The sequence below is a fragment of the Lynx canadensis genome, chromosome B1, assembly GCF_007474595.2.
Source record: "Lynx canadensis isolate LIC74 chromosome B1, mLynCan4.pri.v2, whole genome shotgun sequence".
Taxonomy (NCBI): domain Eukaryota; kingdom Metazoa; phylum Chordata; class Mammalia; order Carnivora; family Felidae; genus Lynx; species Lynx canadensis.
The window spans coordinates 155914786-155940193 of record NC_044306.2 but is presented as its reverse complement, the minus strand read 5'-3'; the positions used below and the strand labels follow the sequence as shown (position 1 = coordinate 155940193).

Here is a 25408-nt window from a genome sequence, read left to right as displayed (position 1 = left end):
AATAATAGCTAATAATAAGTATTTGAGATGTTTTTGCCTGAAACCTAATTTAATTCTCAAAACTTGTTGAGCAAATAGTACTGAAATCCAAGGTCATACAGCTACTACATAGACTTGAGATTTGAACTCCTTCAGAGTCAATACACTGAACCACACCTCTGTGCTGCTGCTCAGGAAGGACTAAACATCCTAGAATCATTGGTATAAAGGTACAAGTGAAATTTCGAGGGTGAGGGGAATGTCTGAAAATAACCCCCCCCCCCAAAAAAAAAGGTAGACAACAAAATATGGAAAATTTAATGGGCTGGAGAACAAAAACAAACTGAAGATGTATATGGAGAAGGTATGTCAAAGTTGAAACCAGTTAATCCAAAATCTAGGAAAGGACCTAATGTCACAAAAACCAGGAGAAAGAAGTTTAAAGAGAAAGAAGTACATTACTTTATAGAATTCTGTAGAGCGGCATTTCTCAAAGTACATTCTATGGAACATAAACCATGCTGGACATTGGAGGGAGACAGGATTCTATCCATCCTTAAATAAGTTTATAGGACACAAAATAATAAGCTCTCACTACCCTCTTTCCCCTCATCTTCTAGAACCACAAATGCAAATTAGGACATTAAAGGCAAGGGGAAATAATTAAAGGAAGTTTTTAACCCCATGGTAGCTTAGAGGCATCTTCCTTTTAAAAAAAATTTTAAGGGTGTCTGGATGGTTCAGTCCGTTGAGCATCTGACTCTTGATTTCTGCTTAGATCGAGGTCTCGAGGTTGTGAAAGCCCCTTGCGTTGGGCTCTGCACTGGGCGTAGATCCTGCTTAAGATTCTCTCTCTCCCTTTCCCCCTACCCCTCTCCCCGGCTTGTGCTGTCTGTTTCTCTCTCTAAAATTAAATAAAATTGAAAACAAATTAACCTAGAGAATACATATTTGAAAATATTTTTATAAAAGGATCATGTTTGGTGATAGAACAAGGATTCCAATAGAGAGAAGCTCTTTGGATACTTAATAAGTATCTTATTAAGATACGAGGAATGTTCAAAGGGGCGGGGGTGATATGAGATAAAAGAATAGTTTAAATCTGAGCATGAGGATTAGGGATAAACAAATGAAGCAAACTCACAAAACAGGAATTGTGGAATTAGAACAAAAGGGTAAAGCCAGTAGTCTGGTGATTGAGTGTTAAAATCTCCCTGGAGCCGGGTCAGTTACAAAGCCCACTTACTGGAGGGGACTTGGGATGTGGAAAGAGTGGTAGTAATACCAGCCCTGACAGACTTCCTCCTGCTAATTGTTCCGGTTTCTTTTTTCATGGTTTCTGGATCCCATTCCTTTCCAGTTTCATTCTTTGGTCTTGTCCACTTGATGGATGTTGCTCTCAAAATATGTTGCTCAGAACTGAAAACAGTACTTCAGTTGTCTTTTCTAAGGCACTGTGTGTTTTATCTCCTTTGACAACATGATCAGAGGGCTTGTTCCCTTTGAATTTCAGTCAATTGTATTCAATTTATATGAATTTTAAAAATTCTTCTAGTAATTATACAACTTTTATACATGAATGAAACACCTTTTTAAGGTTATTTTATAACTTTACTTTAGAATTTGCATTTACATTTTATTACTATCAGCCCTTTATTCTTGCCTGGCATTTAAAGGACTTTTTCAAATATTCATTCTGAATTCCTTTTTATTAGAGCTCCTAGCTTTGTGTGAACAGATTTTACTTTTATGTCTTTGATTTCATCAAATGAATATTAATATTAAAATGATCAGTGTGAAGGACAGAGGTTTGCTGAAAGCCACAAGAAATAATTGTGCGACTTTAACTTACCCAGGAATCTCTTTGGCTACAATTATTGTGCCCAACCCCTTGGGTGTCCCTTTGAATCCTCTTAAATCAGTCATTCCTATTGTTTTTGTTGCTGTTGTTGTTTGGTTCTTGTTTGTTTGTTTGTTTTGTTTTATGTCTATGTTCTAGCCACTTATGTATCAGAGTGAACTTTGTCAAAACTGTTTAGAGTCCAGTAAAATATTTATACCTGAGTTTTCTGATTTTCTATCTATAAAGAAAGTTGTACTGATTTGATACAGTTTGTAAGTGATTCCATTTTCATGTTTAGGTATTTAGGAGCCATTTCCTCATTCATGCTAAAATCTTGATTTGCCTTAACTCAATATCACTAATATGTTTCTCTAAACATACATTTCCTTCTTTGTACGAAAGGCACCTGTCTGTCGTTTCCCCACAACTTGACTTTGTGTTTTATTACTTCATTTGTGAAGTAGTTTTATCATAGTGGCTTCGGATTCTTGAGTAATTTGCCCAAATTTTTTGTGCCCCAGTTTCCTCATCAGTAGTATGGGGATAATGATACTATCTATGGTATAAAATTGTTGGAGAACTAGATTAATTGAAATGCTTAGAATGTACCTTACACAAAGTAAATGCTCAACAAATATTGCTTTTAATTTTTTCGGTACACTAATCTTGACTAAGAAACATGACCCATTTCCGACCCTAGTGTGAAAATGCTTTGGGGAACTGTAAATGGTTTAATAAATACAAAAGTTCCCTTCAGTTACTAAGTCTGAGGAGTGTAAGGGTTTTTCTGGGAACCTAGTATTTAATTATTTTTACACACACAGCATGTGGGATACCTCCATCCAGTTTAAAATATGTAATGATGCAGGGTTTTGCTTATCCATCCAACATCTGAAAACACAAACATTCTGAGTTTGAAGTTAAAATGCCAGGTATTATTAGAAAGACAGGATCCGGTATTGGGAAAAATGGATCAATTTATAAAAGTGGTAGACATCAAGACTGTTATTTCTATTGTTAGGGAGAGCAAATTAGGACGGTCTTGCTGGGCAGTGAGTCAGAGAGACAGACGAAATGGGTGCTAAAAAAAGACCAAACCCTGTCACCAGAGAATCTATATCCCCTTCCTCCACCAGACTATATGATGCTCCTTTATGATATGTCTCTTCTATTGTTTGCTTTGATGTTTATTTTAGCCATTTTCCTTTTGACAAAGAAAGGTTTGTTTGGAAGCCAGGATGGACGAAAGATGAGGAATAGTATCGGTGCCCTAGGAGGAGGGAGGAGTCGATTGCCATTGAGGACCCAGAATCACCTGCTCCAAAAGTGCTGAGCGGGGTACCCTTTCTTTGGGGCAGCTCCAGTGCTCTGTAGAAGACCTAATGTGTAACAGTTTTGAAATCTAATTACCGGTGCTTCATGGGGCAACACCATTACTGGCTGAAGGATTTTAATGGGACCATAAAAATTATAATTGCTAAAGAAGGTCAGGTTGGCCCAGGCTCTGTTATTTGATATCACGGCAAATCGATGATTGATTGAAAAAAATGTACCAGTCTCTCCACTTGCCAATCGGTAAACATTTTCACATGACGTACCTTTCTGTGAGTACTAATACTTGCAAAGACAAGTGAAATACAGACTGACAGTTTTGATTTAAAAAAAATAAATGGCAGTTTTTAAATTTCTTTTTAAGGTATTGATATTACTGTCTTTTCAACGGATTTTAAAGGCGTGTGCTTGACCTTGATTTTCTTAAGGCTACATTGCTTTAACCCTGTTCAAGCATGTGGACATCTTTAGGTGCCTAATCAGAGCTTAGAAATTCTTTGAAGCACGTACAAATAAGTGTACTGAGAATCTTTTTAAGCAAATGAAAACTAATTATGGGTAAGAAATGAAAACCCGGAGTTTCATGTGCTTCTCTCTCTTTATGTGTATCCCAGCACGTACTCTGTGGTATGTAAGATCATCCACTGTTCTGAGACCCCCTGATGATAGGCCCATATGTGCGCACATACCTGATGTAAGCCTAACAGGACCCTGTTAACAGGCACCATGGAGGGCTTACCTCACCATGTCACTGCTTGCATTGCTTTGTTTCAAACTCAGTGTGGGTCGCCCTGTTTTATTTTTACTCTTTCCCTTCTTTTGTGGCTATAGTGCGCGATTTAAGTTTTCTTCAGAATGCTGCTTTCCACTTACCCAAATTTCAGATACTCCCTTCTGAAATTCAAGTTTCATGGGTCATTTGGCACAGTTATTGGCTTATTTCCAAGCTTGCCATCTCCCTTTTGTTTAGTATTGCTGACATTTTCATGTTTATTCATAAAAAATATCATGTGAATTTACACTGGCACTGGGAGAAGGTGGCGTCTGTGCCAACAATAAGTGTCATTTGGGATGTAGAGGGATTTAGAGCTATAATAAATTGTCTCATTCTACGTACAGTAAAATGTATCACAGTCATAAATCTTACCTTTCACATGCATTTCTTTAATTGCAGTTGCTGGGTGCTTTTTTTTTTTCTCTATCACTACCAAAAAGACTTGAGTATTCTTAATATTTTAAAGGGAGGATTAAAACATGTTTCTACAGGTACTTTTTTTCCCCCTAAGTTATTGGTTGTTTACATTCTTCAGGTCTCAGATTTCCTTTTAATGCAAAATTTCCAAGTTGAAAATCCAGACTTTCTTAGATGTATTTTTTAAGTAGAAATAGGAAAATTCAAGAAAAATTCAGAGAAATACATGATGATGTTTTTTACTTATATTTTTTTCAGTTATAAGTGAAAATTGATGAGATTTTTAAAAGATTTTCTATCTATTCCATTCTTAACAATTCTTGAATTTTGTTTAAGCCCTACTTTACCCATAGACATTTCATAGAGTCATAATTGATCTTGATATTACACCCTTCTGACCATTTGTATCACATTCATAAATTTAGCCAATTATCTTAGCCCAGTTTATACTTTACATGGTACTTTATTTCCTATTTAAATGTTATTGATTTGTCCCATGTATTTAATGTTCTACTTATTCAACGAGGAGGGATCATGTCTTTATCAAACAAACAACAATAGTAATAATAATACCTGGTAGTTACCAGGTGTTTACTCTATGCCAGGCTCTGTTTAAGCTTCATAAATAGCTGGAGAGGTAGAGAATTTTATTATACTTTTTTTTTTTTTAGCCAGGAAACTGAAGCACAGAAACATTATGTAACTCTTCCAATGATACACAGCTATACAGTGGTAGTGGCAGGATTTGACCTCATTTGAAACTCTGTGACTCAAAGCCTATTCTCTCAACTACTGCACTACCCTGCCAAAGAAAATAAACCATCCAATGAATTATTTGTTGAGTAAATTATTTTTTCATAGATCAGTCTGAATTCTGCCAGTAATGATTAGTATAACCATTGTTAATGATTGCAAATCAAATGACTGCCTTATTCAAGGTGTTAATACTTAGGCATATGGAGCTACACATAATTGTATAGGATTTAGGTAGGCAAATACTTCTAATTTCCTAGAGTGACTTGTGAGTCCCAGTGACCTTTATCAGGATGTGGGCATGTTATTCCCTAGGCAACAGTTACTTGAAGAAGCATAAGGTTTTGCTATAGCCAAGTTGGTTTTGCTATGGTTGAAGCTTTGAAATAATTAACAGAAAACAAGCTTATTACTTCTTAAACTGAATTTGGTTAATGGAAGCTACTCTTACAGATGTTTAAACATGAGATGGGTATTTCATCTTATCCAAATATCTAAACAATGGCATTAAAAGCAGTTCTGGGGACACCCGGGTGACTCAGTCGGTTAAGTGTCTGACTTCAGCTCAGGTCATGATCTCACAGTTCCTGGGTTCGAGCCCCGCCCCACGTCAGGCTCTGTGCTGGCAGCTCAGTGCCTGGAGCCTGCTTCAGATTCTGTGTCTCCTTCTTTCTCTGCCACTCCCCCACTCACAATCTATCTTTCAAAAATAAACATTAAAAAAAAAAAAAGCAGTTCTGAATTCAGTGGCTACGTGGTACGTTTGCCCTAGCCTTTGGAGTTAAAGGCTCTGTAAAATTCTATATTTCTGTATTTATAAAATAAATATTTTTAATAACTTTATTCAGAAACAATAGTGTGATATTGTGTGATATTTACACAAAGAAAAGCCAATGGGGTCAGTGGTGAGGAATAGCCATTGATCCAGTCTTAAACTTTAAAATAGCCTTAAATTTATTGATGGGGAGGCCCTGGCCTTCTATGGCCTGTTTTCGTAATGTCCCTTTACTCTTCCGGAGGCCCTAGCCTGCAGTATTCCAGGTATCTGCCCATAGGAGCCATTGCCTTTATCCTGGATGGCTGATCCATTAATTTGTCTGCCCAGGTAGCAGGCCAACAGGTCTAATTCCAAAAGAATTATATTGAGTAAGGGTATTATAGATTATGCTTAGAGTATACCTCAGTGGTTGTGAACTTGTGTATATTTAAAACACATCCAAATACCAGAATCTTGGTGGTTCTCTTGAGTGCATTAAATTTCATTCACAAATATAGCACTATATGTTCATTTAGTGTGCTGGCCTGTCAACATAACTATTTGCTGACCTATTACACTTACATAATTGTGAAGCAAGTTTCATACATTTCAAGTAAATATTACTGATTTGGGTTTTTGTTTATTTTGTTTTATTTTGGTGTTGGCTATACTTTGAATAAGTTGTGCCCCACATGTTACCACATGATTCCACTCAATTTAACACCCCATGCAACAGATATAATACTTCTTATTAATGTTTTAATGATATATTTTGCACATTGATCAAAATGTGACAGCACAGTATGTGAAGGAGTTGTGATATGTAATGAGTTATATAGACTTCTGTCAACTGTGTAGGAAAGTTACCAAAAGGTTGATATTGTTCCTAGGTAAAGACCAATCCCATTATTTCAATGACCTATTAGACACATAATTTTCTTTTTTTTTAATTTTTTAAATGTTTATTCATTATTTTTGAGAGAGGGAGAGAGAGAGAGACAGATTGCGAGCAGGGGAGGGGCAAAGAGAGAGAGAGGAAGACACAGAATTTGAAGCAGTCTCCAGGCTCTGAGCTGTCAGCACAGAGCCCAACGTGGGGCTCAAACTCACGGACCGCGAGATCATGACCTGAGCCGAAGTTGGACGCTTAACCGACTGAGCCACCCAAGCCCCCCTAGACATAATTTTCTTAATACAGCTCCTCTTATATCAGAGATTGCTTTTTCATAACACACCTAGTGTAGCATGATTGTCAGTAATCACAATGTGATCAAATATTATTTGTCTGGTATTTTATTAGAAGAATGTATTTCACGGCACCATTTATAGATGATGTTTCATCTGCAATGTCGAGTTCCTTCTACATAAAGAGTAGACAATATTCGCTGGTGCTTCCTTCAGTTCTTTCTGTGCATTATTAAAGTTAGGATCCATTTGGCAATAGGGTATGCTGCAAACCTAACAGTGCTGTCTCAAAACATAGGCCTCAGATATTTTGCTGTAATTATAAAACTAATAGATGTCACTGTTTCAGTAAGTCAATTAGAATACTCCTGGCTTGGAACACTATCAGGGAAAAACATTTTTGACAGTTTTAGGAATCCTTGCACATAAAATTATATTAAATGTTTGCATTTGATTCTATCCTGTGTTATATCCATAAATAGCAGCATATCATTTTAGTTAGAGTATAGGTTTTGAAATCATACAGATCTGAGTTGAAATCCCAAGCCTGTCAACTGGGAGCTATGTGTCCTTGGACCATTCTGCTCATGAGCCCTACATCCCTCAACCCCAACATGAAGTTATAACTACAAAACGAATAAATGAGAAATTATATGTAAAATATTTAACCCAGTGCCAAGTATATAGTAATCAATCACTCAACTCAATGGAATTTAAAAAATTAATGTGTGTAATTTACTACAGTGTATCCCAATTCTTGCAAGTTTTTATTTACAGTTATCTAGGGGGAGGAAAAAAAATATTTTTCCTACTACCCGTTTAGTTTCTCTAGGTGGGAACCTATATGGTGGATTGATAAGACAGATTAAAAAGAGAAAAACACACAAATTTAATATAAGTTCTATATGGCAATAGAATCTTTATAAGGAAATGATGACCTTATGAAATGTTAAACCTGAGTTTTTATACTAGGTTTGACAAAGAGCAGAAAGTTGTGGGAAAACAGGATACGCTAAAAGGGTATGAGTGAAGGGTAATAAACTGGGGGAAATTTAGGCTTGTTCTTTTGGATTCCTCTTGACATCCTTCTGTCTTCAGAGATAAGGATGCTCCTTTTTTCTGGTTACAGAGAGGGCACCTCTTATAAGAGGGCCTTATGACCTGCTTCAGGTAATAAGGGGAAGGTTAGAGAGTCCTTCTTGCACCTGTTGTTTCACACAAGCTGTCAGCTTAAAATCTTTAATATGTCAAGGTGCCATATTTAAGGAAGGATATTCTCATCCCATTCATGGTCCTTACTGTTACATGGCTGATGTCATTATATGAGCATACTTGTCACCTATTTAAATTCAAGAGCTGGCTGCCATCTGCATAGAGACAAATGAAGCCTTTTTCTTTTCTGTGATTTTAGTTCCTTTTGTCTCTTGATATAGCACCATGTGTACACTTAAGTTCTGCATTTCTGCATTGAAATGTGTTGTTTTAAAATTAAGATTATCCTTTGTGACAGAAATGACTGTCATATGCTTTCAAGATTGTCTATCAGTTAAACTCAGGTATCTGAGTTGCATAACACCCAGATACTTGGAAAATTATGGGGACTGATGTTGCAACTATTTCTAAGTGCCTTCCTCATTAAAAAGTACTTATATATATATATATATATATATATATATAATGATAAGACTTTATTATTATTTAAGTATGCAAATATGAATGCCTATTACCATATCACTAACTTGATTCTGGAGTCTATTTTTACATTCATGCACCTAGCGTTGTTTTATATTAATTATATCAGTAGTTAATCATTGTTTTTGCTTCTTCCCTCCAATGAGAAAACATTTTGGAGCCAATTATGCTTCTGTGATGAGGACTGAGTATGCCCCCCCCTTTTTTTGGTATGTTCTTCCTTAGTCTAGAAATTAATTTTTTATTAACTCATCATTATGTTCATTACATCAATAAATCAGCAAGTATTTATTGTGCACCCAGTGTTCACCAAAGCAGCATTTTGTTGCCTTTAAATTGCTTATAAATATCTCAGTTACTTGCTAATTCACTGTGTAGATTAATTGACCTTGATCTAGTTATAGATTTAAATTATGTTCTCCTGGAATCTTAAAAGTTTCAAGGGCTCACTTTTCCAGACATAAGTTAGTAAATGAAAGTATACAAGTTAAAATTGCAAGCATGCCTATCTCTTTCATACTCTCTATTCAAGAATCCTGCTAGTGTTGCACTGTGTGTTAACTAGCTGGTCTATGTTGTATTTTAAAAGGCTAAAGAAGTAAGGCTCTAGAAAAAGAGCTATGGTTTTTATGTGGGAAGTATTTCAATAATTTCTTATGATGGAGGCCTATCTAAACACATTTTCTCTTACCAGAATAGGAAGGGCAATCTAAGGGCTTCATTTAACGGAACATTATTATAGCATAAAAGTAATAGAAAATAATTATTATTTCTGCTGAAGTTCCACTTGTCATTTGAGCCTTAGCTGCTTGTGAACTCAAGAGTCATGATCTAAGTGATTTATCTTCTTTCTCCATTCCCAACATTGACATGAGAATAGACAGAATCAGCTACAACAAGTTCTATTTTTCCTCTTTCTGTGCCTGTAGCAGTAGCTCTGTGGAATGTGTATGATTTCGACCGTTAGCTACAATCTTTTTCTGAACTTGCACTCTTAACTGTATGTAACTGGAAAGGCTGTTACAAAAATGAGCTAGAAATATTGCAGTAGTATTTTTTTTTTAACCTGGAGAAAAAGTGAAGAAAAACTGCTATGTTAAAACAAATCTTTGTGGTATCCAAAATCGAAATGATACTAATTAATGTAAAATGGGCATTATGAAAAAAAGTTCAAGATTAAGGTAGGTACTGTTTTGCTTACATATGTGCATATGTGCACGCGCGTGCACACACACACACACACACACACACACACATATTTTGCAAGTATTTAATGGCCCTGAATTCACATAGACAATATATAGTTGACTAAGCTAAGGGAGAAGATTCATTAGACCTGCTGGCTTCTCCAAATGCATAAATTTAACTTAGACATGATGTGCAGACATCAGTTCTTCAGTAGTTGTAGAAACTACATAGATACTCTTAGCAGATGCCTCTGGCATACATAGTATTCCCTTGGCTCAACTCTGTTTTCACCCAGACCCAGAGTGAACTATTTTGTTGGCACTCAGGCCTATCCCAGTTACCTAATTGTCAACTCAAATGCCTCCTACTTGTCTTTCAGCATTCTGCCATAAGACTTCCTGAGGACCAGTAGTTTGCTCAGCTAGCACCCATCTGCTTATGTGCAGGGAAGTTCATGCCAGTGAAGATTGTTTTCAGTCACTGGCAGAAAAGGCCTGTGCATCATTACCCCAGTTTTATATTTTTCAGAGATCTGGGCAGAATTTGGTCCTCCTTGCCAACAGTGACAACTTCAATAATAACACATATTGTAGCTTTTCTTCTTTTTTCATCTCTCTCTCCATGTTGCTTAACACTTAGTTCCTGGGATCACCTGCCAAATAAACTACCTGCATCAAGGTCCTTACCTTGTCCTTTACTTTCTGGGGATTCCAAATGAGAGTATTATGCCATATAGGAACATTTGAATTGATTATGTTTGAATAACTCCAAACATTTGTAGGCATAATCAATCCATAAGTATTTGCCAACCATTTAGTTATTTAGTGTTATTAGGAAAATATCACACAGCCTTTTGTAAATCTGATTTGACAAAACGTTAATCTTCTTACCACCTCTTTTAACATTTAACATACTGTCTACCTTCTTGGAAAGCAACTGTCATCTTGTTGGTGAAGTAACACTTACATGTTTGAAACAGTTGGCCGATACTATGAGAATCTGTGCCTTTCTGCCATTTTACTGATTACTGAATTTCTTGGTAGCACACTAATTGGAGTGATGTCTTACTCCAGAAGTCTCAAGGTGATCAATTTCAGCAGAACTTTCTACCTAAAGCTTATCTTTCAAAAGCAGGCTCTCTTGAAAGGTATGGTTCACATATGAAGTTGTGAAAAACTTTGTAGAAGAGGAGGGATTTTACCCAATTTTAGATAACTGTGTTGGAGACTGTGACAGTCAGTATTAAATTAGCGGTATGTGCAAGGGCACAGATGTAGGAGAATCATTATGTTTCATCCAAAAGAGATGCTTAGGGAGAAAGTAGTCCTATGACCAACTTGCTTTTTCTTGTGTAAAAATGGAAGTTTATGTGCAAAAAAATAGTATATAAAAATGAAAGCAAGGCATCCATTCACACACAGCTTTTCAGCGGGAAAATAAAATGTGTCATAACAAAAATGCTGGCATATATTTACTTAGATATCTTGGACTTGTAGGTGTGTAAAAGATGTAGTATAGCTATTTTACATTTGCATACATGATCTGGCTTGATGAATATCGATATTTTTCTTCCATTGTATTATCATAACCAAGGATAAAGTAATTATCACAGAACTGGGAGAAAACAGGTTGTATTATCCCATGCACCTATTCTAACTTTTGCATGTTTGACTACCTGGTCAGAATGGCGGTGGAGGATCAATTACATAAACCATGTCTACAACCATCTTCTGTGGGAGAAAAGGGACCGGAAAAAGCAAGAATTTGTTTGTCTTCAGAGTAAACAAAACAAAACAAAACAAAACAAACAAACAAAAAGACAAAAAAAAAAAAACCTCTCCCTCTACAATACTGTCAAGAGAAGTGCTGACCATTTCAAACATTTTGTTTATCCTTCCATTATGAGTTTAAGACTATGGACTGAATTTGCTTTAATTTTTATTTGTCCAAATGCAAATAAACTAAGTTTGTTAATGACCCGTTTTTTTTCTGGTGGTAGCTTTAAGAAAGGCATCAAACGTCATAAAATTAAACCAATTAACTTCAACTGTCTTGCTTCTTTCTCTAGTGAAGGAGTCATATGGCTCTAGAAACGATAAGTAAAATCTTTTAAAGTCTTAATATACCCTTCATTGGCCCTTTCTGAATATTCCCAAGTGCATATCAGAAATATAGATCTGGTCCTATTAAACTGCCATTTATTAATATTAACAAAGCAGCATTGCTGCCAGAAGCAAAAGCAGAAAAACAATTTATCTCTCTGCCTTCTTGAAGTGTGCACGATAAATATGTACCAATTTTAAATGAAAGTGAACATCAGTAAACTAGACAGATTTATTGCGTTAGCTTGTAGCAAAATGAGCTTGTTCCGTTTTCACATACTTTTTCTGGTAGTAAATGTTTTAATCTATTGATGCCATGGAGAAATGCTACATTAGCTATAAAACAGAGAGAGGGCACCGTTCAGTGACAGGACCAATAATATGTATAGAGCAGTAAACACTTTGCAAGTATTTAATGGCCCTGAATTCAAATAGACAATATATAGTTGACTAAGCTGAGGGAGAAGATTCATTAGACCTGCTGGCTTCTCCAAATGCATAAATTTAACTTAGACATGATGTGCAGACATCAGTTCTTCAGTAGTTGTAGAAACTACATTTGATTTCAAAAAGAAGGAAAACCCATTCTCATAGGCTGCTGCACACCAGAATTTTATATTCTCTTTTTCCTTTGATGGTATAAGCTCTTGATTCTTACTGTTGTTGTGAAGGATTTATTATTTCCCATCTCACATCTCTCCTCTCTAAAACTGGTAGACACAATAGAGCATAGAACCTCACCATGATCTGATGAACCCATGTTACACATGTAACAAGTGAGCTGATATTCAGGGAAGACTTGTGAGTTAAGACGCCATCGTTTGGGATGAAAAAATACCATGTGAGAAATCTAAGAAACGTAAAACTTACCTCCATACTCTATTTCCAAATGTATATGTCATTTACTTAAAAGTAGATACCAGGGGCTACTAAAAGTAGTATATATAACTAACTGGCTCAGTCAGTGAAACTTCTGACTCTTGATTTTGGCTGAGGTCATGACCTCATGGTCTGTGGTGAGATGGAGCCCCGTGTCAGGCTGTTTGCTGAGCAGGGAGCCTGCTTAAGATTCCCCCTCCCTCTCCCTCTGCCCCTCTCTCCCACTGACATGCTCTTTCTCTCTTAAAAGAATGATAATAAAATAAAGTAAAAGCAAAGTAGAATAAAAGTAGATACCAGATTTGGAGGTCACGTAGTTTTTCGATAAGTGGCAAATCAGCCAAAATTCACAACTTGAGATTTCATGCAAAATCTCATACTTTGAATCTATTTTTCAAACTTTGTTAAATTTGAAATAGTGTATTGAACCATTGTGTTACTTCGTTTTCTGGGTGAGAAAAATTAGTCAATATAAAATGACCAGTAATCTTCTTGGGAGACTATGCAGACCATCCAATGAGCATAAATCTTACAGCCAAGATTATCTTTTTTCAAATCCTAGTTCTGTTTCTTACTAGATTTGTGACCTTAAGATTTGTTAATTAATTTCTCTATCCCATACTTTCTTCATCTATAAAATGGTGACAATATATACTTACCTTAAAGAGCTGTTTTGATAATTAAATGAGTTAATAGTGTTTTCACACAGTAAACATTCAACAACTGTTAGCTATTGTTGTCGTAAATGCTTGTTTCAAATTATGCATTTATTCATTCATATTTAAAAATGCCCAAAATTGCAAGCTATTTTGTTTTCAGTATTCATTATTGCAAAATGTAGCACAATGGAACAGAGTATAGTAGTTTTTTTGTTTTGTTTTGTTTTAGTAATTAGATATTAAGCTAAAAATCACATGGATTTATTAATCCTCATATTTAGAAAATATTCACTTCAGCATAGCAGTTACACAATCCACATCTACATTTTATTTTAAAATTTCGTTTCCCTTTATTTTGCCTTTGGTAATATGAGTAAAGTTATACCACTTATTCAAAAGCATCAAAGGTAAGAGATGTACTGATTCAACGAATTCAAACTATTTACTGAATAGCTTCCACATTCCAGGTACTATTCTGGATGGTGGGACACAGCAGTGAAGAAAATGGAGAGAGTCCTTGAATATATACAACTAACTTTCTAGTAGATTAACAGAGTATGTCACAGTGTGAGGGTTTCTAAGGAGATATATTTTCTATCTGAAATGTGTTTGTATTTAATGTTGTATTTTTTAAAATAATGACCTAATACAGTAGACATAATAATAGTACTTACATAAATACTTCATAATCATTGTATATACTTCATGTTGCGCCTACACATAAGAAATTAAAATTTTAATAAATACCAACTGCAGTTGACTAGATATCAATTGCTTTCTTATTTAATTTTGTCTCCAAGGAAGGTTATTTCACTAAAAAGTAAACAACAAGAATAGACACTAATAATATTATACCACTGATAGTGCCTTACGTGGTGCTCTTACCAGCGAATTCATTCTTATGATCCTTTACAGGGAGCTGCTTCTACAAACAGTTGGAGGCTAGTTAGTTTAAACAGACAGTGAAGTATGTTGCCACCAGTCCAATAGGAAAATAAATATGTAATGACTTGTTTCATTCCCTAAAACTCTGTTTTTCCTCTCAACTGACACATTTCAGTAAAATAAACAAAAAGTGCATTCAGTGAATTACTGAACAGATGTTGGTTGAGTGTTATAAAGAATGGGAGGGAAAACACACTTTGTTGTCTGTTTGTTTTAATTTAATTTTAGATTTAATATCTTAGCTTTGGGTATTGTACTGCATTACATACATTTGGGGGGCTGTCTGCTCATTTTGTTACCTCACTTTGACCTAGCTAATGCACAACTCTCGTTTAAGGAATCTTTATTCCTTCTGTCACTGTCTTTCAAAGGAAGGACGTAAGTCCATAAGGAAACCAGATTGTGAAGAATCTGCCCTCTTTCTCAGGAGCACACAGTTCCTGGGTCAAATATTATAACATTGTTGAGCTAGACCCCATTGTGAATGTTTTCCACTGCAAGTATGAAATAAGTAGAAATTGTTTACTACACAATTAACTATGTTTGGCTGGGCCAGGGGCATCTTGACACAGAATTGTCACAGATACACTATGATGGACCCTGAAGAATTAAAGAAACAGGAAACTCCTATGAGAAAACTGCTACTTCTATAGTTTTCTAAGCTCCAAAATTAATAAAACATGGTTTTTCCCCTTCAATTAGGAAAAAAAGTAGCAAACGATTTTATGTATACCACTTTCATTTTTGGCACATTTAACCCTTCTACCCCTGCATTTGTTTCACCTCTGCAGACATTATTGATTTAAGTCAAACACTGGCCCCTCACTTTACAGTGACCAACTGTGCCTTGTGAGTCTGGAATCTGACACTGCCCTAAAAGATATCCAAAGAAAGCCTCTTGTCTGAAAACAGACCTTAACTAGATGGTTCTGAGAAGTTATTTAGCAAAAAATCAGTATAATAATTTTTTTCAATATGCATTATTGCTAGTTATTAATACTAACTTTGAAAAACTTTTTGTTTCTTTGTTGAAATCACAATCAGATATTGTCACTGACAGCAGGACATCAAAAACGGTATTTTCTATACCCATTAAATATAACTTAATGGGTAGAGCAGGGCTGGCACTTAGAAAGTAATAGAGGTAGGTGAGAACTTTATTCCCTCGCTCAGTTAATGAAATTATTCAACGATAACAAATAATGCAAGTACCATGTACTTGTAAGATAGTGGTTTAGCACTTGGTTTCTGATATCAGAGGCCTGGCATTGGATCCTGGTCTGTCATGTTAATTTATCTGTATCGTGGTTTCTTTTTTTCCAATATTGAAGTAGTAATACTGTCTACTTTATGGCAGTAATGTAATTGTTAAGTGGATAATACGTAAATTATTTAAAACCATAAGCTAGTAAACAGCACTCAATTAATATTAGTTATCCTCATTATTTTTGCCCTAATCCCTTTCTTATTAGCCAAAGAGCAAAGCATAGAGGTTAAGTGTGTAGGCTTAGAAGTTCAAATACCGCCTCTACCAATTGCTAGTTAATGGCCTCTGTACTCAGTCTCCCCATCTGTATAATGGTGACTATAATCTCAACAGAGTTGTTGTGAAGATTGAATAAGATGATATAGATAATATATTTGGCAAATAGGCTGATATAGTATAAATGCTAAGTAAATAGCATTATTTACTATTTTACTAATATTAAAACTTATTGTTTTAATATTAAGGAGAAACTTCACAGAGATTACAAAATCATCGTAGCAATTGATTGTAGAATAAATATTTTGCAATGTGCAGTTATATAGGTAGCTAAAGAGATAACAGACTCCACTGTAGAGGGATAAGATGTTCTACCTATGGAGAATTTTTGTGCCTTCTTAGCAGAAATAAAAGACACGCTTTGCTATCTGTAAGATTTGTCTTCTTCTCTTTTGTTGATATCATTGAAAAAAACCATATGAAGTTTATATTTGGAGCCATTTGCCTGTGGTTTTAAAAGCATGTCAGTGCCAACATTTATTTACCACCACTTATAACAGGACAATGAAATCTAATCCAGTAATGCCTGTATGATATAGACTATTCTGCCTTCAAAAACCTCCAAATGCTTCCAGGAGAAAGCAAAAATATCGGGTGCCAAGAGAATGGTAAATGAGACAGTATAATTGAAATGAACTAGAATAGATATTGGCAAGCAGTGGTCATGGGATAAACATCCATTGGATTGTTTTTCTACTATCCCATGAGCTAAGTATACCTTTTACATTTTTTAATTAAGAGATGTTAAAAAAAAAAAAAAGACGACAACGGTGATGACAGCAGCTATGCAGTGCAGCCTGTATGTGTCTCTCAAAGTGTCACATACTATCTGGCCCTTTGCAGAAAAGGTTTGCCAACCCTCAGACTAGAACATTATTAGACACCTCCCTCCCCACAAACTAAGCTGAAATCACGCATTTATTCAACATGGGACTGCTAAATAAAGCAGTAATCATGAAGGAAGAAGTTCGAACCTACTGTAGAATTTGGCTTAACTAGAAATAGGAGAAGATGTGAGGCATTCTGAACAAGGGCAACAGAGTGAGAGAAAGTTGAAAAATATATGGAAGTGTGAAGTATATGAAATAAGAATGAATAAACCATTATGAAGAATATGATTAGGCTATAGGATTAATAAGACATAGAAATGGAAAAATCCTGTGTGTGCTCTCTCTCTCTCTCAAAAATTTAAAAAATAAAATAAAGGAAAAAAAAAAAAGTAAAGTAACTTGATTTCTTTCAGCTTCTGATCTTTCTCATCAGTAAAATTAGAGCAGTCGTGGGCGCCTGGGTGGCTCAGTCGGTTAAGCATCCAACTTCGGCTCAAGTCATGATCTTGCAGTCCGTGAGTTCGAGCCCCGCATCGGGCTCTGTGCTGACTGCTCAGAGCCTGGAGCCTGTTTCAGATTCTGTGTCTCCCTCTCTCTCTGACCCTCCCGCGTTCATGCTCTGTCTCTCTCTGTCTCAAAAATAAATAAACGTTAAAAAAAATTTAAAAAAAAATTAGAGCAGTCGTTCCTGCCCTCACAATACATAAAATTGTGAAACAAATAAAAAATATTACATTACTTAATAATTTGTTTTTAATACTATTAAGAGTTTAAAAGTAAATTGTGATTTGGGGCTAATATCTAATTCTCTGGCTTCATTTGTTTTTTTTATTTGTAACATATTGGCTGAGAATAAATGACATCTAAAAGAATTCAGCCCCCAAACCACAGTAATTACAACATATTTACTAAATATGTAGGATTAGATTAGATTAATTTTAAAGATCTCATTTATTGCATCTCCAGAGCTGGATGCATAGAACCTAGTAGCAGGAATCAGTCAAAAATATATTTCTCAGGAACAAATGGATGACATTTTACACAAGAAGTTAGAACAGTTTGTAGTCAAACTGTTGTTTTATTTTTAACTACAACTTCTCTTAACGATGCCCTCTCTCTGCTACTCACTTCTATTTTTGTATGTTTTTTATCTCTTTACACAAGTTCCTCTGCAAGCATTTAAAAATAGCTTATTGTTGGTAAATAAGTACACTGAAAATCACCAATTGTTAGACTGCAATTTTTCCTGAGGCAGAGATCAGTTCCTTGTCTGTAACATGTTCGTAAAAGAACCACCAAATCCACAAAGTTTCTCTGAGGATTAAATAAAATGATCCTCAGGAAAACTATTCACATAGTTACACATTCAGTAAGTTAGGTGTTATAATTATAATTACATGTCTCTGTATTCACAGCTCTAAGGGTCTTGCAAATAACAAGTACATTCAGTGGACCTAATATAAATATACGTTATAGTCTTACACACTCTGAGGGGACTCTGCCTTTGTTTCTTGTTCAGCAACTTTAAATGCCATGCTGTTGTTACACAGTGGTAACAGGTCATTATGATGGGGGTACATCATTGATGAACCAAATGTAATGTTGTCTTTACTACCAATAATATTTTAGAAAAATTATTATTTTTACTAGAAGCTATTACTGATATATTCTCCAAAGAGCCTACTAATAGCACCGTTTTCTTTTAAAAGGCTAAATTAGCAGGAAGATTTTACAGATCCATCAAAAGGATGGCAAGTTAATACAAAATAAAAAGTAGTTTCAGTTTCTGCACCCTCTATTGATATTGTATTTAAGTGTTTGAATTAGAATGTGGCTACTGAAAGCATCTTGTAAATTATTGACATTTTCAATCTACACACTCCAAGATGAAATTCATTAGAAGGTAATAATTTTGGAAACACATTATATAAAGCCATTGTAATACAGAGGTGCTTGGGCAGCACTTTTATTCACCAGTGCACGGCTATTACTTGAAAAACATAATTTAGAAGCTGAGCTGCAGAGATTACCCATGTCTTTTCATTAAATAAAGGATTAGCACCTTATTTACTGAAAGAGACAAATGTCTGTCAGAATTTTTGATATGAAGTATACCAAAATTAATGAACTTCACAGGTCTTTTTTATTTCTATTTACTGAAGTGCTTCTGTATTTTATTGGTGTATATGAAATAGAAAAAGAGAATTTTCTCTGTTTCAGAATAATGAGAATTAACAGGACATGAGGTATTCAGCACATTTTTGTTTCTGGTGATAAGAAACATCTTGTTTCCTTGGGCAAGAAATGAGGAAACTTTTTTTAGAAAATTATTATTATTTTGTCTTCTTTGGAGAGGCTTTGCATCAGTAGTCTCAGGGTTAAAAGCCCTGAAAAATATGACATGCAGTCTCATTCCCTGAAAATACTACAGTACAACTCATCATTGCATGGAGGCTTAAGAAACACTAATTGAGCTTTTCTTAACGTGCTGCATATTGGAGATGCAACAATGGATAAGATCACTTGTATTTGAATTTCAACTCTACCACTCACTAATCAGAGAGCAGTGCCTCTTTGAGACAGATGGAAGGGACCTGTTTCTTCATTTGAAAAGTTAAGATAAAGAGAATATCTACTTCATAAGGTTTCTCAGAGATGATTGAATGAGTACTGTATGAAAAACTTCAGGGCAATATATGGCACATGGTACATTCTTAGCGAATGTTCTTGTAACAGAGTGCTTACCCTCAGGAAGATTCCATTTGTGTTAAATATGTCCTCCAAAGTTCACTCTCACATGAATTTCTTGACAGAAAGGAAATGGAGAGCAAGAATGCAACAAACACTTACATTGAGTTTACAGGTAGTGAGAGCCAGTGTTTATTACACAAATGACAGACTCTTCCATCTGTCAAGGTTTTCTTAGTCAACTCCTTTAACCCTTGAGTTTTTGTTGAATCATCTTTGATGTAGGAATAACAAATACCACATCACAGTGTTATTTGAAGAACTAAATCAAGTGATTCATATGAAAACATTTTGTTAAAGTATAGAGTGGTATAGAAGTGAAAGTATTATTGTAAACTTCTGATTATTCACTTATAGATGGCCTTTTTTATAGATGATACACCAGCAAATTTTCATCCAAGACTGATTTTTTATTACTCACTTAGTTTCCTTTATTGCTGTCTCCTTCACTGCCCAGCTGGCCAGTGATAAGGGTATTTTAATAGTCCAAGCCAAATGTAACCAAGAAAATAATGCTGTTTAAAATAATAATAAATTTAAATGATAAAAAAGGTACTTATAATTTTTAATGTTGTATAACTATCTCTTGTTCCCCATAAACATTTTTATTTGTATGTTACAGAAATATAGAGGCATCACTGGATTATATAACATGGATGGAAAATATCTAGTACGACTTACAGTTTAAAATAAAAGAAAATTTAACCTATATTAGAATTAGATACAATTTCATAGTTCTTAGTTATGACAATTTAGTTCTAACAATTTTTAGCACGCAACAATTTTATTTCTCTGTAATTTGCAATGCAATTTGGAAAAGACTGGCAATGCGTGCATATGCTCTCTCATCCATACCTTTTCTAATTAAAAAATGCAATTCAAAAGTACTGCATATGGTATAGATATGGATAGAACTAATAACATCTTATTTTTTCTAAACAATAACATGGCTATTGGCTATATATTATTTCTCTTTTATGAACTGTTGGGAAATAAAGAGAAAATTTACTAGTCTTTTTTTCTTTCCTGTTTCTGCCTTTTATACAGAATAAAATTACCCTTAGTTTGAATTTGTCATTTACTCTAACCACAGGATATAGCTTACAACATTAAGTTTGACAAAGGACAACAAGGAAATCACTTTGAGGAAATATATAAACATATTTGCAGAGGCTGAATGGACAATAAAAATAGTTTGGGGATTAAAAGTGAAGAGAGAAAAAAAGAGAGTAACTAGTTCCACAGAGGATTGGAAATGAACAGTGACACTATAATGCCAGAATTCAGGATATTGGACCAGACCAAAAGACAGGAGGTACTGAAGAAGGCTGAACACAGATCTCACTGTACGATTCATTTATTTATGATCTCATTACAGAGAGGAGAGAAGGGAGTATTTTTGGTCTGTGTTTTTAGATCATTACAGGCTGTTTTATAGCAACATTTTGTTCTCTCCGATATAATTCTCAAGACTATTCGTATAGTTTTTCTTATTTCCCTTTTTTTCCCTCCAGTTTTACACTTAATTAGTTGGAGATACATATTGCACATGAATTGCACCTTCCTCCACATCCATTAAAATACAAAGGCATTGTACAGATAATACATTGCACATATGATTATATATAGCAAATCTAGATTCTTTTCACCATTTTTTTCTTTTTACTACATGCTTAAAACATTAAGAAGCAGGGGCGCCTGGGTGGCGCAGTTGGTTAAGCGTCCGACTTCAGCCAGGTCACGATCTCACGGTCCGTGAGTTCGAGCCCCGCGTCGGGCTCTGGGCTGATGGCTCAGAGCCTGGAGCCTGTTTCCGATTCTGTGTCTCCCTCTCTCTCTGCTCCTCCCCCGTTCATGCTCTGTCTCTCTCTGTCCCAAAAATAAATAAACGTTGAAAAAAAAAAAACATTAAGAAGCAGAATTAATCACCTCTATTTGGTTTATATATTAATTCAGCAGCTATTCACTGAGTACTTATGCACCAGGCATTATGAAGGATATAGTGTCAAGGGTGTTAACTTGTGTCCATACAGTTTGTTTGTATGAGTGTTTTTTGTTTGTTTGTTTGTTTGTTTCCCCAAGGGAAAGAAGCTTCTAGAGTCAGAACCACATGATGGACAGTGACTGGCTAATCCTCAATCTTACTGAGCTTTTCAGTGACAAATTATGTTTGCCTTGCCAATTTTTGTTAAAGGGAATATGATTTGTGTATGCTTGTTTCTACTTAAATTATAGGATTGTTTTACTAGAGTCTTGAAAATAGCAAATAAATGATAAATGAGCTACAGCCAGTCATGACATAGTCAAGAACACAATAATTTTCTCCAAAGTGAAACTGCCTAATAAATCTTAATTTTGAGTAACCAGCAAGTAACAGAAGTATGCTTTACTTAAGCTACAGCTTATACCAATTCTTGGACTGAGACCAGAGCATTAAAATTTTACCTAATGACAATTGAGAAGATAGAAGTAAAAGTTCTTTAAAATAACAATATCCAGGGATGCCTGGGTGGCTCAGTTGGCTGAGCATCTGACTTTGGCTCAGGTCATGATCTAACAGCTTGTGGTTTCGAGCCCTGCATCAGGCTCTATGCTGACAGCTCAGAGCCTGGAGCCTGCTTCAGATTCTGTGTCTCCATCTCTCTCTGCCTTCTCCCTCGCTCATACTCTGTCTGTCTCTCAGAAATAAATAACCATTAAAATTTTTAAAAATAATAACAATATCCATTAAATTGTAAGATAGTATTTACAGAATAACAAATATCACTTGATCTTAACCAAAAGGCAGAGAAGCGATGAGAATAACAAATATCAATACTTTTGATCACATATCCCACCTTCTTCATTTAGTAGTTGTTGAAAAGAGAAATACTAATTGCCAAGAAGTTAGGGTAACTGTGCTTTAGAATAATATGAAGAGTTTTATGTAAAATAAAACTCAAGTTGTATGAGTATACATTTGATGTTTCAGAATATAAACCTTCTATATACAGTTCTCAAAAGGATATATATTTAGATGTATTTCAAGGAACAAAATTAGTTCAAGAAATTCTTTTGTAACCTAGTTGTTGAAAAAAATGTCAACTTTAGTGTGACTTCCCACTCCCAACCTCCATTTTCATTGTAATGTGCCTTGAGTCCAAACTTTTGAGACTATTGATTGAATAATTTCTTAAGGTGCTTAGTTATGCTTCTTCTAGTTGTCATTCTGAACCCAAATTTGTTAGTATTCTAGTCAGAGCATGAAGTGCATGTCTTAAGAGTTTAACTGATATGTAGTGAGGCATATAGTCCAATGAACACTGCAGTCACTCAATAAAGATTGAACATAATGATAAATTGTAAGAGTATAGAATTGCTAAAAGAGTCCTAGAAATACTATTAAAATAAGATTTGTATATTAATGAGATAAGGAATCTTTTTAAAAAACTACATTTGCAACTTCTTAAGCATAACTTTTGGCATATACTAGCTTTGTGTTCTAACACATGTAACATTGAGCTTTCAAAAAAGTGAATGGGGAGAAATGAATGTGATTTTGACAACAGAAGACAACAGCTTAGGTCAAAGCACAAAATCTCACCTAAATGCAATTACCCAAACAGTATTTCTCCTGTGTTTTGAAACTTCCTTAGAGTTTTATTTATTGTGCAATACTGTTTTGGTTTATCCATTCTGTTGAAAGTTTTTAGACTTCTATCATTTGCAATCTGTGATTTTTAAGTTTGTGTTATGAACCCATTCCCCCTCCAACTCTTCCTCTTGTTTTTTGTTGGTCCTTTTTTTCTTTTTTTGTGATTTGGGCAAATTGTCTCTAATGAGAGAAATGTTCATAAGATAAACAAGATGCTGCTTGATCAGTTACATGAATGCTACAATTTCCCAGAATTTTCCCTGACCTGAATTGGTCAGTACCTTAAAAATAATAATGGGATCTAATTTGTTATGGCATAGCCATAACATGGTTGAGGATCTGAATTTATTCTTACAAGAGTATGTTGATTCAGTTAAGAATTTCAGAAAAGGCCAGAACAGGTGGCTCATGATTTATGTCAACCCTCTGATAACAGATTTTTCTGAAAGATATTTTTCCATAATATCAAATATTGATGAGTGGGAGGGAGAGAAGTTTCTTCAATAAAGATTCTGAATCCATTATTTAGTGTGAGGGAATTCCGTGTTAATGTGTACCACATGAGGTTTATTTCTCATAAAACTGACATGGAAAATCTTAGGCCTTATGAAACAAGTTACAGAGTAGTTTCTTCTGAAGAGATCAATCCTTGAGATGGGTAAAAAGCAAGACTATTATGTTAAATGGTGATATAAACTGTAATATTTTATAAATGAGGCAAGTCAAACTATTTGAAAGCTTTATATGTATAATTACCTTCCTAACTTTAAAAGGGAAATATTGGTGTTCTTATTATGAATCTTAATTTCCTATGTCTATAGTTTGGAATTGTATGTTGTGTTTTTTTGTTTTTTGTTTTTTTGTTTTTTTCAATCTTAGCTTGATTAACTTTTGCCTTACATTTTCCAAGTCTGTACTATATTTTTTTAAGTTTATAATATGGTTGCTTTTTTAACAAATAATTTTACTAGGGAAATGTTTTTTTAAAAAAACATTATGTTCAAAAAGCAAGTGTGAATGAAATAAATTATTAACTTTCAGTTTGGAAGAGGTGAATAAAAAGTGCTTGGCCAATACCGTACCATTAATCTATTCTCTTTTCTCCTTTCTCTCTGTACTTCTCTCTCTCCAATAGAAGTGGAACAAAAAGGTAATTAAATACCTTTCATAAATTATATACTATTTATAGGCTAAGTTATTTAACAGTTTAACATTTAGTTAAAATAATTTTGTATTAATTCTTATCGATTTTATGAAAATTTATTTACTACTTCTGCTGCTCAACTTCACTTTAATCTGTTGTGATGACCAGTGCTGGTTTGATCCTTTTATCCTAAAACAGTTTAATCATGTAAAAATTTCAACCGTGCATTTTCTTCCTCTTTACTTTTAAATAAGTAGTTAGAAATCCGGTAGACGGTGATGGATAGTGAATACTTTAGATCTGTTTTTATTTCTCTACTAGATAATTTTCCATAGCTCTGGTGTGATTTTCCCCATTCCTTTAATTTTTAACTACTTGGGGAAAAGGGGAGATAGTTTTCTGAAATGCCTTATAATAAATTAATTTAGTTACCATGGGCTGATTATTAACAAACCTAAAGTTTATATGCAATGGTGACACAAGGCCTATCCAATTCTTTATAATTATAGCCATCATATTAGAATCCTGTGAAATTCTTCTAATCATCAACTTTATTACTGAGTATAAATTGATGATGGCCCTCTATCTTTGCTATGGAAGATTTTGGTAGCCAACTTTGCCCTGAAACTTTTCATTTCTACAAAAGTAAAACTTTGGGCACTTTAATAATATACTTTCCTTTTTAATAACCTGCACATCCTAGCTGAGTTTTATCTCAGATTGTTTTCCATTGGATCCAGGCTTATAGTTGCTGTTGAACACCTAATCACTAATAACAAGAGAATAATACTTTAATCATTAAAATATGGGTCAACATCCAAATTCCTTATGCTTTCTTAATTGCTCTATCCAATACAGTTCTAATCACTTCAATCATAACAGTGGACTGCATGATTATTTTTCAGTGTGTTTTCTTTGCAAAAAATACTAGAGCAGTGTTTCCCATAGCAGGTTCAACAGAACACTACACTTTAAACAGGCTCTGTGGAAGGGGGCTCCACGA

General features: G+C 34.7%; 1 protein-coding gene across 10 annotated transcripts in view; it reads left to right on the top strand.

Annotated features, from left to right (window-relative positions):
* Positions 1-25408, top strand: part of ADGRL3 (adhesion G protein-coupled receptor L3) — an 820040-nt gene that overhangs the window by 511234 nt on the left and 283398 nt on the right. For 7 of the 10 annotated variants that reach the window (XM_030313795.1, XM_030313792.1, XM_030313789.1 and 4 more), the window contains one exon: positions 24397-24411. The exons of the other annotated variants lie outside the window; for them this stretch is intronic. In XM_030313795.1, the coding sequence (XP_030169655.1) occupies positions 24397-24411 (15 nt within the window). The remainder of the gene's footprint in view (positions 1-24396; positions 24412-25408) is intronic. 10 annotated transcript variants of the gene reach the window in all.